We start from the raw sequence: 13,980 nt of genomic DNA, 5'->3' as shown, positions 1-13,980 counted from the left end.
GTCTGAAATAAGGCAGGAAAGGGCAGGATGGTGCTGCAGGCGCCAGAGGAAAGGCAGAAATGGGGGAGTTTTGCCTAAAGTGAAGGAGGAGACTTCAGGGTGTGCTCTGAAATTTTCATCTGGTTGGAGTCCCAACCCTCATGGCCCAGTTCACTTTAACCTCTGCCTATCACAGGAGTCCTCTTGTTTAACCACGACGCAAAGAAAAGACCACCGACTCCAATTTTAAATCAAATTAAAGCAAGCTTGTAATTCCAGCCGGGACTGTCTCTCCCGAAATCCTTGGGTTAGAGAACAGTACCCCAGCTCTCTAGGAACATGGTTTTATAGCACAAAAAGTTACAAAAGGGGGGTGTCTTGAGAACTTACAGATAATAGGATTTTGACAAGGGTAATACAACATTTCAAGTTAGGGAGTAAATTCAGATCCCAACACCAGAATTTGAGGCGCCACTAAGGTTTCAGAGAGGGTTGTTATCTGGTCAGGGAAAACCAGGCATGGGTGAGTTCAAGGCATGGGCTGGCATTCCAAGCAAGTTTAGAAATCACAGTAATTTATTGTAAAACAGAAATTAACTTTTCATGACTTTGTGACGAGATGGCTCCCAATCTTAAGATGGAATTAGGCTGGGTTCATCACTCTGGCATCTAAAATGATTAGATCCCCTGAGTTTCAGATGGAAGCTCCTTAGGAAAATAGGTGGAGGATTAGTAGTAAGAAGGGAGAGACACCATGTGTTTTACTTACTGGCAATGCAGTGGATACCGTTTTGGGGATCTGATTGGACACTTTCCATGGGAATCTTTATAACTGAGGGAGGGAGGAACTGGGGCTGGAGAAAAACAGTGGGAAAAGCTGATAAACACCAACACAACCACTTTGTCTTTCTTGCCAAATGGAAAATGCATACATCCACAATGTGTAAACCACCATTCCTCCACATCCAGACTAAACAGGGGGTGCTGCAAATGCTCTTGGACCCACTAAGGAAAAATGGACACAATGGGCCCACCATTTTAGATACCCAGTAGACAGGAAAGAAACTCATCCAGGAATGTCGCTCCTCAGAACAGTTTCATCTATCATGCAACCAGTCATTTGGGACTGACCCTCACAATATCTGGGTTGCTATAAAGACATGTATAAAATGAATTTGTGAACATTGAATCCCATTTTTTCCATTAAATGTATCATATAATCCTGAGATGCTTTACCCTCAACCTTGAAATAGTTCCTGACATGTGAGATCCACTCTAATATTTACTGAATGAACCAATGAAAAAAAAAAAAGCATTTGTCTTTAAAAGACACCTGGACTCTGTTTCTTTCTTTTAGAATCTACTTTTGAAAATTATCTACAAAAAACATGTGAATAAATTATAAGGGGGCTGGGGTTGTGGCTTAGGGGTACAGCGCTTGCCTAGCACATGTGAGGCACTGGGTTCCAATCCTCAGCACCACATAAATAAATAAATAGAGACCTTCCCTTCCTGCAAGACAGGGGAAGTTTTGGCCAATTACAACCATCAAAGGATGGTTTAATCACCAACCAGTGAGCAAGGATTTGCCTGTGAACAGCTTTAATTTGCAAAAGGTGAGATCCCAGGAAAACAGGACAAGGTGGATAAAGGATTGTGATTCAGGTACAATTGGAAGACTGGGAGATTGGGAGTCAAGCATGGTCTCAGGAAATGACATGGCAGTTCAGTATATGGAAAGCATGAGTTCAAGAATGATTTCCTAATTCCCTCTTAGACATTTAGCTGTCTGTCTATGTTGGGTAAAACACTTCCTTTTGGAGGGACAGTGTCACCATTTGTAATGAACATTTGAACCAGATACTCTTTCTGCCTAATGTTCTGAGATTTGCTATAATTTCTGGGCTGGCTCCTTGTCTGTTGACTGAGTGTTTGGGGGTGGGACATGGAGGAAGCATGGGAGAGGAGAGGGACAGATGGGGCAATCAGGTGGTCCCAGGCATGGAAGAGGAAGCCATTCTCTTTTCAGTGAGGACACATACCTCTCCCCCAATTTTTGTTCCCAATACTTTCGGAGTAGGCCCAAGCAAAGCTTATCTCTAGTTCCTCCTGCCTATCCCAGAGTCCAGTCTACTAAAAAGTCCCCATCAGACCTTTCCCCACAGGCCTGCTCCATTCTTTGGAGGTTACTCCTTATAAAGGCCTTCCATTTTGGAACCATCTCCTGGGCCATTCTCTCAGGAATCTGTGCCACTATTGACAATGGCCCTGAACACCAGAAATGGGAGTGAGCTCTGCTAGTCAACTGCTCCTGGGCAGGGAGGCTCACTGGCTCTGGCCCAACCTGAGGACATTTACAAGAACAGAGGAGCTCTCAGCACCCCAGACCAAGGCCAAGTAGAAGCCCTAGCTTATCCTGGACTGAGTGCAGGCACTTTTACAGTTGCATGAAAAGCCACCCTCTCACTGGCCCTGGTGGAAGCAGAAGGATCTATTGGTCCCCCGACTCTGCCCAGGCCTCATATCTTCCCCACCTCCTCATCGCTATCCTCATGGGCCCCTTTCTTTCTCTTCTTCTTCTTGTCTGTCTCCTTTTTCTCCTTCTCTGGCAAGATGTTGTCAATCCAGGCTAGGTCATGCTGGGAGAAGATGAAGTCCAGAAGCCTTCGGACAATGATGAGGCCCAGGATCTGTGGTAGGAAAACAGACAGAGAGGCTGAAGTTTTGTGGGAGTTCAGAGAAAATAATGGGTTAAATAATTCCTTCTTCCTCAGTCAGCTGAGTTCAGGCAGCTCTTGTGATCCGTCTTTGGAGCCATTCCAAAGTCCCCACAAACCATGTTCACCTTCCCTGTTCCCCTGGTTCCTCTCCTTTGGCTTCTCAGGTGAGTGACTATGACTACCAGTAACTGTGTGGGACAGAGCCTGTGTCAGCTGAAGTGGGGAGCCAGCACAGAGACCATGGCTGGAGAACCACAGTCATTTTTTAAGTGGTTCTCACACTTGAATGTGCTTTCGGGTCACTTGGAGGGCTTGTTAATACAACATTGCTGGGTACCACCCCAAAGTTTCTGATTCATCAGGTCTGGGGTAGAGCCTGAGAATCTGTATCTCTATTAGTTTCTCAGGTGATGTTAGTGCTGCTGGCCCAGGGATCACACTTTGAGACTCACTGCCTCTCTATTCGCATTTCTTTTCTTTTTTAAATTAGTTCTTTTTAGATATAGTATAGTGCATTTTGACATGTTATACAGACATGGAATATAACTTATTCTAATTAGGATCCTATTCTTGTGGTCGAACATGATATGGAGTTGCATTGGTCATGTATTCATATATGAATGTAGGAAAGTTATATCTGATTCATACTGTCTTTCCTATTCCCATCCCTCCTCCTGTCCCTTCATGCCCCTTTGTCTAATCCAATGAACTTCTATCCTTCCCTTCCTCACCCTCCTTTGTTGTGTGTTAGCATCCACACATCAGAGAGAACATTCAGCCTTTGGTGTTTTGGGGATTGGCTTATTTCACTTGACCTGATAGACTCCAGTTCCATCCATTTACTGGTAAATGCCATTATTTCATTCTTCTTTATGGCTGAGTAATATTTTTTCATGTATATATACCACATTTTCTTTATCCATTCATCTATTGAAGGGCACCTAGGTTGGTTCTATAGCCTGGCCATTGTGAATTGCTCTGTTCCCATTTTTAAGAACTGTCAAACTCTCCATTAACAAAAGCCAAATAAAATATAGTAAACTATATGGAATTTCTAAAGAAAGTTTGGTTCTGTTCAGAATGAACAAATTAAAGGGAGAAATAAGTGATCTTTTAACAAACTTAGTGGACCCATACATATTGTCTCTTTTACCACTGAAAACTGGCCATTAAATGAGGTAAGGAAGCAAACCCTTCTAGCTGGATTTAATACTGGTTCCTCTCTGATATAACTTTTTGAGCATGTAGAGCCCAGGCATCAGATAAACCTGGGTTTAAAAACTCTTGGAGCTGGCAGGGCATGTGGTGCACACCTAATTGGAAGGCTGAGGTAGAAGAACTGCAGCTCAAGGCCAGCCTTGCCAACCTAGAGAGACCCAGTCCCAAATAAAAAACTAAGAAAGGGTTTGGGATTAACTCAGTGGCAGAGCATCCCTAGGTTCAATCTCCAGTACCACCAAAAAAAAAAAAAAATCAAAACACCACAACAACAATAAACTCCTGACTCTGAGCAAATCAATGGTTGCTAGGGACAGGGGTGGGCAAAGGGCTGTCTACATATAGGGCAGCAAGAGAGAACTTGGAGGTGATAGAGCTGTTCTGTATCACAACTACAGAGGTAGAATCACCATTCTTTACATTTGCCAAAACTACAGAGCAGAGTGAATTCTACTGTATTTAAAAATAATCAGGAGCACTGGGCACAGTGGTGCATGCCTGTAATCCCAGCAGCTTGGGAGGCTGAGGCAGGAGGATAGAGAGTTCAAAGCCAGCTTCAGCAAAATCAAGACACTAAGCAACCTAGTGAGACTCTGTCTCTAAATAAAATACAAAGTAGGGCTGGGGATGTGGCTCAGTGGTCAAGTGCCCCTGAGTTCAATCCCGGGTACCAAAAAAAAAAAAAAAAAAAAAAAGGCCAGGAGGGGTGCAGATCTTGCTCTGCCTGTCCTGAGTTTGTCACTCCCTGTGCTCTCTGAGCCTCATCTTTCTGATTGTAAAATAGGGGTAACTAGTAGTGCTTCAGGGGCTGGTGTGGGCTGAGTGGAACAGCACTCAGTACTGGCAATCATGACTATCACTATCCTTCCCTTCCTCATCTCTGAGGCCCAGGAGGACACTGTTGGGGAGGATCCATGTCCCTTTCCCTGTAGTAGTGGTTCTCAACCCTGGCTGCATATTTATGCTCCCTGTAGACTTACTTAAAATACCAAAGCCTGGGATTCCTGAAGATATTTTGATTTAGTTGATTTCATAGATTTTAAAGAGCAGCCAGAGTCAAGAACCACTTACTAGAGATCTCCTAGGAGTGCACATTTCCACAAGTGTCCTTGATTTGGTTCCTAATCTAGGTCTGCACGCATTCTGGGAGCATTAGCCCCCAAACTTCAGTCCCCCAGCAAGGGCTGGGCAGCTTCCTTCTGGTGGGGTTATCTAGAGGGCCAGATGCAACAGGTTTTTGTTTGTTTTTATTTTTATTTTATTTATTTGTTTGTTTATTTTTGTATCAGGAATTGAACCCAGGAAGCTTAACCACTGAGCAACATCCCAGCCCTTATTTATTTATTTATTTATTTATTTTTAGTGCCAGGGTTTGAACCCAGAGTGCTTAACTACAGAGTCATATCCCACCCCCAGCATTGTTTTAAAAATATTTTTTTGTTGTACATGGATACAATACCTTTATTTTTAGGGGTGCTGAGAATCAAACCCAGTGCCTATGCATGCTAGGCAAGCTCTCCACCTATAAGCCACAACCCTACCCCCACATCTCCAGCATTTTTTATATTTTATTTTGAGTCAGGGTCTTGCTGAGTTGCTTAGGGCTTCTCTAAATTGTGGAGGCTGGCTTTGAACTTGCAATCCTCCTGCCTCAGCGTCCCCAGTCACTAGGATTACAGGTGTGACTGTTCTTAACTTTTTATTCTGGAATAACTTCAAATTTCCATAAAATATAAAAGAATAATCAAAGAATGCCCAGCTCAAACTTTATATTGTCATTGGGTTTTTGAAATTCCTGATCTCTGATTCTATTCCCTCCCTGCACCACTAACATACTATTTACCATTTCAAATTCGTTAATTTTGCACGGGGAGAAGATTTATACTTAGTATGCGTCGGTTTTCGAGATTGGCTTGAGGTTTGGCAGTAGAGAACTTGGGTCTAAAGTTGAATGTGTCCAGCTTCTCCAATTCCACATTACCGGCCTTCCCACAGCAGGAAAGTTGGGTGGGGACCTCAGCATGCCGATTGTCACTGCAGGATCCACCCGCCACACTGACATTCTTTCCTCCGCCCTTCTCTCTATCCTCCACCTGGTCTGGCCTCACAACTCTAAATTTGTTCTGGACTGGCTTCTGTCACCCAAAGGAACCAAACCAAGCTGGGGAGAAAGCTAAGGGTGCTGCAAGGTGACGCACTTGCGGCACTGCTGGACCTCCTGGGCGAAGCCTGTCTAGACCAACCTGCCCAGCAGCAGCGAAGCCCGCGCCCACCTTACCATGACAGGGAAGATGATGGCGGCCACAGTGGACTTGAGGATCCAGAGCACAGCCAGGCAGATGATCTGCACCAGGGTGAAGAGGTGGATCCTGCGCAGGGGTACGTGGCGAAGGAAGGCGTGGTCTGGCTGGTGCTTCGCTGGCATCAGGAAGAGCTTGCATCGTTCCCAGAACTAACAAGGATAGTGAGGGCTCAGCAAGGTTGCCAGGAAATATTCCCCGCCCCGACATCTCTCCGCAGGTCAGCTGGGGTATGGGGTTAAGGGAAGGGGTGACTTGGTAGGGTCTCAATAGGGGACTCTTGTTCAGGCATTAAGTAAGACACTCTTGAGGTGTCTAGGCAGGTATGCAATATTGGAGGGAGGGAGGATCCTGAGGCCTGGGTGAGGGGAATGGACCTGGAGGTGGCTGCAAAATGAACATGGTCTGTTCAATGAAAATGCAATTTAACGGACCCACGAACTATCCAAGTCATCTTGGGATTTCGTGGTTAATATAGAACAAAACAAAGCAAAAAACTTTCTTCTGTGGAGTTGTCTTAGGGAAGAGAAGAGAGAGGTACAGTGAAGTGCTCTTTGGAGTTGGTTTGACCCAGGTTTTGAGTTATGAGTTGCAGTCTCCCCCTCTGTGAGATTGGGATCAAAGGACCTAATTATATAGATTAAATGACACCTGTTAAGTGCCTCATATAATTATTTTGCTTCTCATAGAATATTGCTATTATTCTTTCATTGAACCAGGAGAGTAAGAATTTGGGGTCTTGGTGACACTAGGGAGTGCTGACTTCAGGTGGGGAGGGGAGGGCCTTACCTGGATGCCATTCAGGGAGGCCACGCCCATGTAGAGGAAGACTCCATACAGCACAGGCATGGGGATGTACTGAAATGAGAGCAGAATTTTGGATTGAACTTCTGCCTGGGATAGGTCCTTGGTCTCCTTGTTCTGGACAAATGTGTCTGCCAACCATAGAGGCAGCCAAGGAGGTGTATATTTGGAGGAACTGAGGGTGTCTGAGAGAAGATCTGGAACCAGAGTGTGGGTGCAGGTGGGGATGCACAGCATGCTGCTGTTCTTCCCATCTGGCCCTTCTCCCAGCCCCACGGGAGAACCCTGTAGTCTGGCTGAAGACATTTCTAGAAAGTGGGAAAGCTCCACAAACTGCTTATTCCTGCCAGCCCCTTCCACTTTCAGCCTTAGCTGTGGGCCCCTAAAGCTGCTGGGCCTGCAGGGGGCCAGGGACCTTTGGTGAGTTGACCTAAATCATAGGAAGTACCAAGGCCACTTATCAAAAATCTCATATCATACACAATCACAAAAAAAGAAGCAAAACAGAAGTATGTAAACTGTTGCCCAGGGTACTGCCTACTAAATCTCTACCTCACCCTTTGATGACAGGATGTCTGAACACCAAAAGTTCCTCTTCAGGTAGGCTAGCCAAAACCAGTTGGATCTAAAATGTTTGCCAGAGTAACAGCTGACCTCCAGCTTCATTAAAATCTAGTTTCCATGCTAAAGACATGCTCACTGGCCACACAGTGTCCAGAAACAGTAGATCAAAAAGGAGAGTGCATCTGAATTTGTAGAAGTCTCCACCTGTTGCAGGAAATTACATGAATATTCCTTCCCTTCATTAACCTATTCCCTCTTCTCATTTCTGCTGCTCTATACCCAGCTTGTCAACTCTAAGTAAGTTAAGTCAAATGTGAGCTGGGAACCCACTTCTCTATTCTTTAGTCACCGAATAAAAGCTCGGGCCATGGATGCTCAAGTCAGTCTAGTTACTTGTTTTGTGACATTGAATGGAAAAAGGACCCCTTTAAGTTCTATATTCCAGGGGGACCAACAAATGTGTTAGTAACATAAAAACCACTAATCATCAACTAACACTAGGAGTTTGGTGTGTATTCTTCCAAGCACACACATCAGCAGTTGTTTTCTTTTTCAAAAGTAGATTCATGTAATTTATACTACACTACCATCATCATTTCAAATCTTTTTTTATTTTTTATTTTATTTTTTACTTTTTTAAAAAAATATTTTCTAGTTGTAGATGGACACAACTAGAAAATATTTTATTATTATTATTATTATTTATGTGGTATCAGGGATCAAACCCAGTGCCTCATGCATGCTAGGCAAGTGTTCTACAACTGAGCCACAATCCTGTCCCCAGCATTTCAAGTCTTTAAAACTCATGTTTTTTTTTTTTGAGTACTGGGGATTGAACCCAGAGGCACTCTATCACTGAGCTGCATCCCCAGCTTTTTTATTTTTTATTTTGAGGCAGGGCCTTGCTAAGTTGCTGAGGTTGGCCTCAAACTTGTGATCCTCCTGCTTCAGCCTCCCAAGTCACTGGGATTATAGATGTGCACCACCACACGTGGCTTTTAAAAACCTTTTGAGGCATTTCTTCACCTCTGTCCAAGCTGTATTTCTGCTATTTTTATCCTCTCCTTTAGCTGTACCCAATTCTTGCCACTGTGAACAAAGGCTGTCCTGCCTTGTTCTGGGTTGTGGTAGAACTCTTTGGTGATCACAAAGTATGATGCTAACAAGGGCTGCTCAACTTGTAGATGCCATTTAAGAATGTTAATGAATCCAGACAAGTAAATAACTTCTATTTTTAGGATAAGTTATATTTGTTTGCATACAAAGTACACTTTGGATCTACATGCTATAAACAATTCAAGACATTTGAACTAAAGGTTAAAAAAGGAAATATATGCCAGTGGCACACAGCCATAATCTCAGTGACTCAGGAGGCTGAAGCAGGAAGATTGTAAGTTTGAGGCCAGCCTCAGCAATTTAGCAAGGCCCTAAGCAATTTAGCAAGACCTGGTAAGGTAGCTTGGTGGTAAAGTGCCCTGGGTTCAATCCCCAGTACCCCCCCCCCCAAAAAAAAAGGAAATATGTGACCCTTCCATCATTTCATTAGCACATAGTTTATGAGATTTTTGCCAAATTATGAGATAAGGTAAAAATTTTAAGGAATCACTGTCCTAATCACCCTCAAAGTGTGGAGGCAATTGAGAGAGAAATAAACACTTAAATTTAAAAATTTAGCTATCATCTGTAGCAACATAAACTCAAGTTCACTTACAATTTCCCTTTTTACTCTACTAAGTGTGAAAACAAACTGGATTAAGTCTTAAATAATTGTAGTCATCAGTGACTGATAAAAAGTTACCTCATTTTCAAGTCAAGGAAATTGTCTTGTCATTTGCAGCTTTCCCAGAAAATCTCAAATGCCTATAACATTGTAATCCTACCAGTGATAGGGCTGTGATCTAGAATTCTGTATTCATCAGCACAAATCTTCCTTGACTCTCCAGGAAAAGGCCCTTTTCAAACATTAATGAAACTAAAAAGTGGCAGAAAGTTACCTCTAGTGTCAGCTTTAGATCAACAATCATCACAGTACTACAATCATAAGGATGACAGAACTTTCCTCTGTAATGTTAGACAGGGTCCAGGAGAATAACATGGGGTCCATAAGGGAGTTTTAAGGCATCATAGGAGTTCCTCTGAGGCGGAATGCAGAAATCCTCAAAAGCCATGGGAAGGTGTGAACAAAATAAAACTTCATAGCCTTGGGGTGGACTGGGAAATTTGCTCAATATGTTAAGTAATTTACATTACCCATCAAATACATGCTCACTTCCTCCTTCTGAAGCTTCGTTTGACAAGATAATGAAATATTTACAAATCAGTGATGGAAGGCCTAAAGAATATCACTGATCCTCTAACAATAAACATTATTGTCTAATATCAACACAACCGTTCATTGATACAGAACGAGAGGGGGAAGGGGCAGAGAGAGAGGCTCCTAAATAGAGTCTAGGATCTCACATCTTGACGAATCATATTTTTCTTGAACAGCTACACCAAACTTCTTTTCTTAAATATAAAATGAATCCAGTATTTAGTACTGATGTCAGTTAGTAATTATGCTTTAGTTAGCTAACAGTTTTGAAAGCCTAGCTTTATAAAAAAGTACATACTTTAATAAAATTGAATCAGAAATCCTAAATCTTATGATTAATTTAAAACTCTAGACAGGTCAGTTCTGCTACAAAATTTGCCAAATAGATTAAACGTTGGGTAAATCAAGTGTATTGATCTTTTTTTTTTTTTTTTTTTGGTACTCTTATTCTGGAAGAATACTGGTGGGTAGATTTTCAAACTCTTTTGTGCTTTGATTGAATGCAAAGATAGTATCAAAGCACTTGGAGCCATATGAAACCTTGCAAACTTTTCCTTGACAGAACAATAACATTTACTCTTTAAACAATGTATTTTACAAGGTGCATACATTTATAGAGAAATACAGTACACAGCCTGAAAGAGTTACAACATTTGGCCCAATAATTGTAGCAAAAGGGAATTTCTATTATTGCTCAAAATGTCACCCAAGAGGGAGCAATGTGACTGTACATCATTTAAAGGATGACCACACCAAAGGCTTTAGCAATGCAAATTTTATGCACAGAACTATTTTCCTTTCTCTTCTTCTTTTTTTTTTTTTTTGTTCTTTTCTTTTTTTCCTATAGGGCGGAGGATCAAGCCCAGGACTTCCTGCATGCTAGCTAGATAAGTGCTCTACCACTGAGTTATACCCCACAGCCCTCATTTAAATTATTTTAATTATACTATGTCAGCATGTGACCTACATTAAGAAGATATACAACATTAGAACAAAAGCAATAATTTATACTAAAATCAGAGGTCAAAAGTGTGAGTGTAAAGGCCTAGAAAATGTATACACAGAATATGAGAAATGTGTTCATGAAAGAATCCATCATGTTGTAAAAGGAACAAAAGGAAGGAAACCATAGTGGAATTTTCTAACTGCTTTGTTTCTATTCAGCTATGCATCAAAAGCTCGTGTGCAATGACTGAATCAATGAACATGCTCAGCAGCTGGGGCAGCCTGCCTGGGACTGCCTGAAGTCTGAGTCTGCAAAGATAGCCGGAGGTGCTATGTGCAAAGTGTTTCTAGGAACTTTTGGCCACTAAAGTATGCTGTTTTTAGGTTAAAATTATTTTTTATACAAATGCTTGTCAGGCAGTATCAGGAATGATACGCATGATGGTTCTTTTGAGCCCTCTCCACAAAAGTCAGCATTCTCTGGCCATTTAAAATACACTCTTAAATAAACAAAACCATCTGTGTGTAACCTGTCTCCTACACAATGAAAACATTTCTTTAAAACCCCGAACCTTAAACCAATTGCTCAGGTGTGCCACTGATTCTCAAGCCAGAAATATTTTTTATACTAAATGAATCAATTAGCATCATGGTTCTCTAGTCTTTGTCTTTTAATAAGTTCAAGCCCAAAATGAGCTGTTTTAAGACATTCAGAGAGGGAAAAGAACCACAAAGATTGGAGCAATTACAGATCACCTTAATTCAGCAATGAAAGTCTTATGTGTGCACTGATTGAGGGAAAGGGCCATTGATAGGTAACTGGCTGCAGTTGAGAGAACTGGTGGGAATATCCTAGTCCCGACTGGAAAGTGACCATTCTGGCTTAATGTCCCCCTGTTGTAGTTAGTCTCTTCCAGCTGGTCCAGTGGGACATGAGCAAGAGAATCTTCCAACTGTGTGGGAAAAAGTCACTTAGGAGCTCGACAAATTCAAATCAGAGGAGCAGAGAATAGGCCTGGAGAACAGCTTAAGAGTTCTCCCCCCAGAGGTTTAAACTTCAGAAAATGGGTGAGCAAGAAGGCCTCCAGTGAGCTTGGGTGATTCCTGATCTAAGCAGGGACAGAACTTGGCAGAATTTTCCCAAGGGACAGTGTCCTCTGGGAAGGTGAGAGTGTGGGTGGCTGTGAGAGAGCAGAGAGGATGGGTGATGATCACAGATGATGCCACTTTACAGAGAACAATGACAATGGCTCTGAAATATCACTTTAGCCTACTGAAAATCCTGCCTTTTTAGGGACCGGTAGGCCAGTGATATCTGGGTTGTGTAGGGACACTCCCCATGCCTAAGTCCTCTGCTCTGTCTTTTCAGGTGTGACGGGGCCCTGGGTGGGATGCAGAGCCTCACCTTCAGGACGGGAGCCAGGAAAACAGAGGTCCCTGTCAGGATGAAGACGATGATCCCAGTCACTCTTTGTTCCCTGGTGGAGAAGAGCAGAGTCAGGGGAGATCCAGAGATACCCAGTGACCATTCCCAGCCTCCTGCCTCTTTGTGGGCCCTCAAACTTGTGTCCAAGGCCATGACTTCTGCATCAGGCTCTGCCTTTTAGCCTAAGGCCCAGCTGCCCTACACAGAGAAGACTGATGCCCCTGAAGGAGGCCAGGGCATTTTTCAGGGGCATCAAGGAACTTGTTCAGTACAGTGCCTACTAGCTGGGTGCTTGATCCTGATGGACTTCCATTGAATCTTGGCTCTGCCATTTACTCATTGTGGGATATCAGACAAGACCATGATACCTTGAGCCAGTAGAATAGAGATAATAATGACACCTACATTGGGAGATTGTTGTAATAAAAAGTGCTGATTACCTTGCTTTTTGGTAGTAAGATCCCACTTTGGCAGGGCATGACTGATGCTGGAGAAGGGGGCCTGGCTGCCAGTGGAGGAGATGTCAGAGGTTGAGGCAGGTAGGTTTTCCTGAGTGCCCAGGCACTAGCATAGCCCAGGTTGGAGCCCTGGGCTCTGGGGAAGATATCTTAGACCAGGAGCTCAGGAGACGGGAAGGGGACAGTGTCCTGTCTGTCCTGAGCCTTATATGAGGCAGAGAAGCCTCTCTCAGGGCAGACCAGGTAGCCTACATATCCCAAGGCAGTAGGGAGAAACTTCCATTAGGAGAATGCCAGGATTTGGTGTAAGCCTCAGGGGCCCTATAGGGCAGATGTGATTCCCAGCCCAAAACAGCTTGGGGACCTGGCGTGGGGCACGACATGAGGAGCAAGGGAAAGAACATGTCAGGACCAGGTGTAGAGGATAGTAGTGGTACCAGGAAAGCTTTCTGGAAGAATATAAAGCATTGGAAAATAGGAGACCCAGGAGCCTGGAGGGTCTTGAAGAAGAGAAAATGGAAGGACAGGAAGAGGTTCTATCATGGCCTATGAGGTGAATCTTTGGAGTTCATGTGTGTATAGGCATATTTGTATGTGTGTGTGCATGTGTGCGTGCATGTGCGTGTGCTACTTGGAGACTATTTCTTAATAGTCTTAACTTTTTTCTTAAAAAGTACCATTTAGAAATAAATTTTCATCTCCCTTCTTCCCTCCCTTCCAATATCACTCCTGTCCCTAGTTCCTGGGCTGTCAGAGCAGGGACCCTTTGTCCCTAGATTCCTTAATGGTAAGAAGAGTGCCTTCCCCTTCCCTAGATGGGTCACTCCTGTTTAGGTGATCCAGGCTCTGACCTCCTCCTACCTGACTCCCAGGAACTGGGGCTGCTCTCCAGGGGCGCTGGTCTCCGTCTCCATCTTGAGGCTGTCGATGTGGGCAATGGAGATGACTGTGGCAGCCACATACCAGGGGAGCCCCGTGAAGGAGCACAGGGCCATGAGGATGCCCACCCAGAAGAGGTCCAGATGGTAGCCAGCAGCCTTCTGCACAGGTGGTAGGATGGGAGAAGCTTCTGGGAGCCTGTTTCTCCTCAGAGCAGCCATTTTGTGGAACACAGTCAAAGGCTCCCCTGCCTTCCAGAGTGCACTCTGAGGGGCTACCACTCTGAGGTGCTCTCTGTAAGAACTTTAGAGGTGTTCAGGTCTCACCTCCCTCAAAGGTGGCTTCAGTTGCCACCTTGTCTGAAAGGGTGAAC

The 13,980-nt window shown here is 43.7% G+C and overlaps 1 protein-coding gene across 6 annotated transcripts in view; it reads right to left on the bottom strand.

Annotated features, from left to right (window-relative positions):
• Positions 1–13,980, bottom strand: part of Slc4a5 (solute carrier family 4 member 5) — a 101,477-nt gene that overhangs the window by 4,783 nt on the left and 82,714 nt on the right. For 4 of the 6 annotated variants that reach the window (XM_021729130.3, XM_021729131.3, XM_040270974.2 and 1 more), the window contains 5 exons: positions 13,590–13,768; positions 12,250–12,322; positions 7,007–7,075; positions 6,196–6,369; positions 2,514–2,669 (listed from right to left, as the gene is read on the bottom strand). In XM_021729130.3, coding sequence (XP_021584805.1) covers positions 2,514–2,669; positions 6,196–6,369; positions 7,007–7,075; positions 12,250–12,322; positions 13,590–13,768 — 651 coding nt within the window. Of the gene's footprint in view, positions 1–223; positions 834–2,513; positions 2,670–6,195; positions 6,370–7,006; positions 7,076–12,249; positions 12,323–13,589; positions 13,769–13,980 lie in introns of those variants that run through there. The other 2 variants (XM_021729133.3, XM_040270973.2) reach the window with 2 other exon arrangements.

Source organism: Ictidomys tridecemlineatus, chromosome 12 (genome assembly GCF_052094955.1).
Source record: "Ictidomys tridecemlineatus isolate mIctTri1 chromosome 12, mIctTri1.hap1, whole genome shotgun sequence".
NCBI classification, from domain to species: Eukaryota; Metazoa; Chordata; class Mammalia; order Rodentia; family Sciuridae; genus Ictidomys; species Ictidomys tridecemlineatus.
The sequence above is the reverse complement of the archived record's forward strand: the minus strand, read 5'-3'. Positions and strand labels throughout refer to the sequence as shown.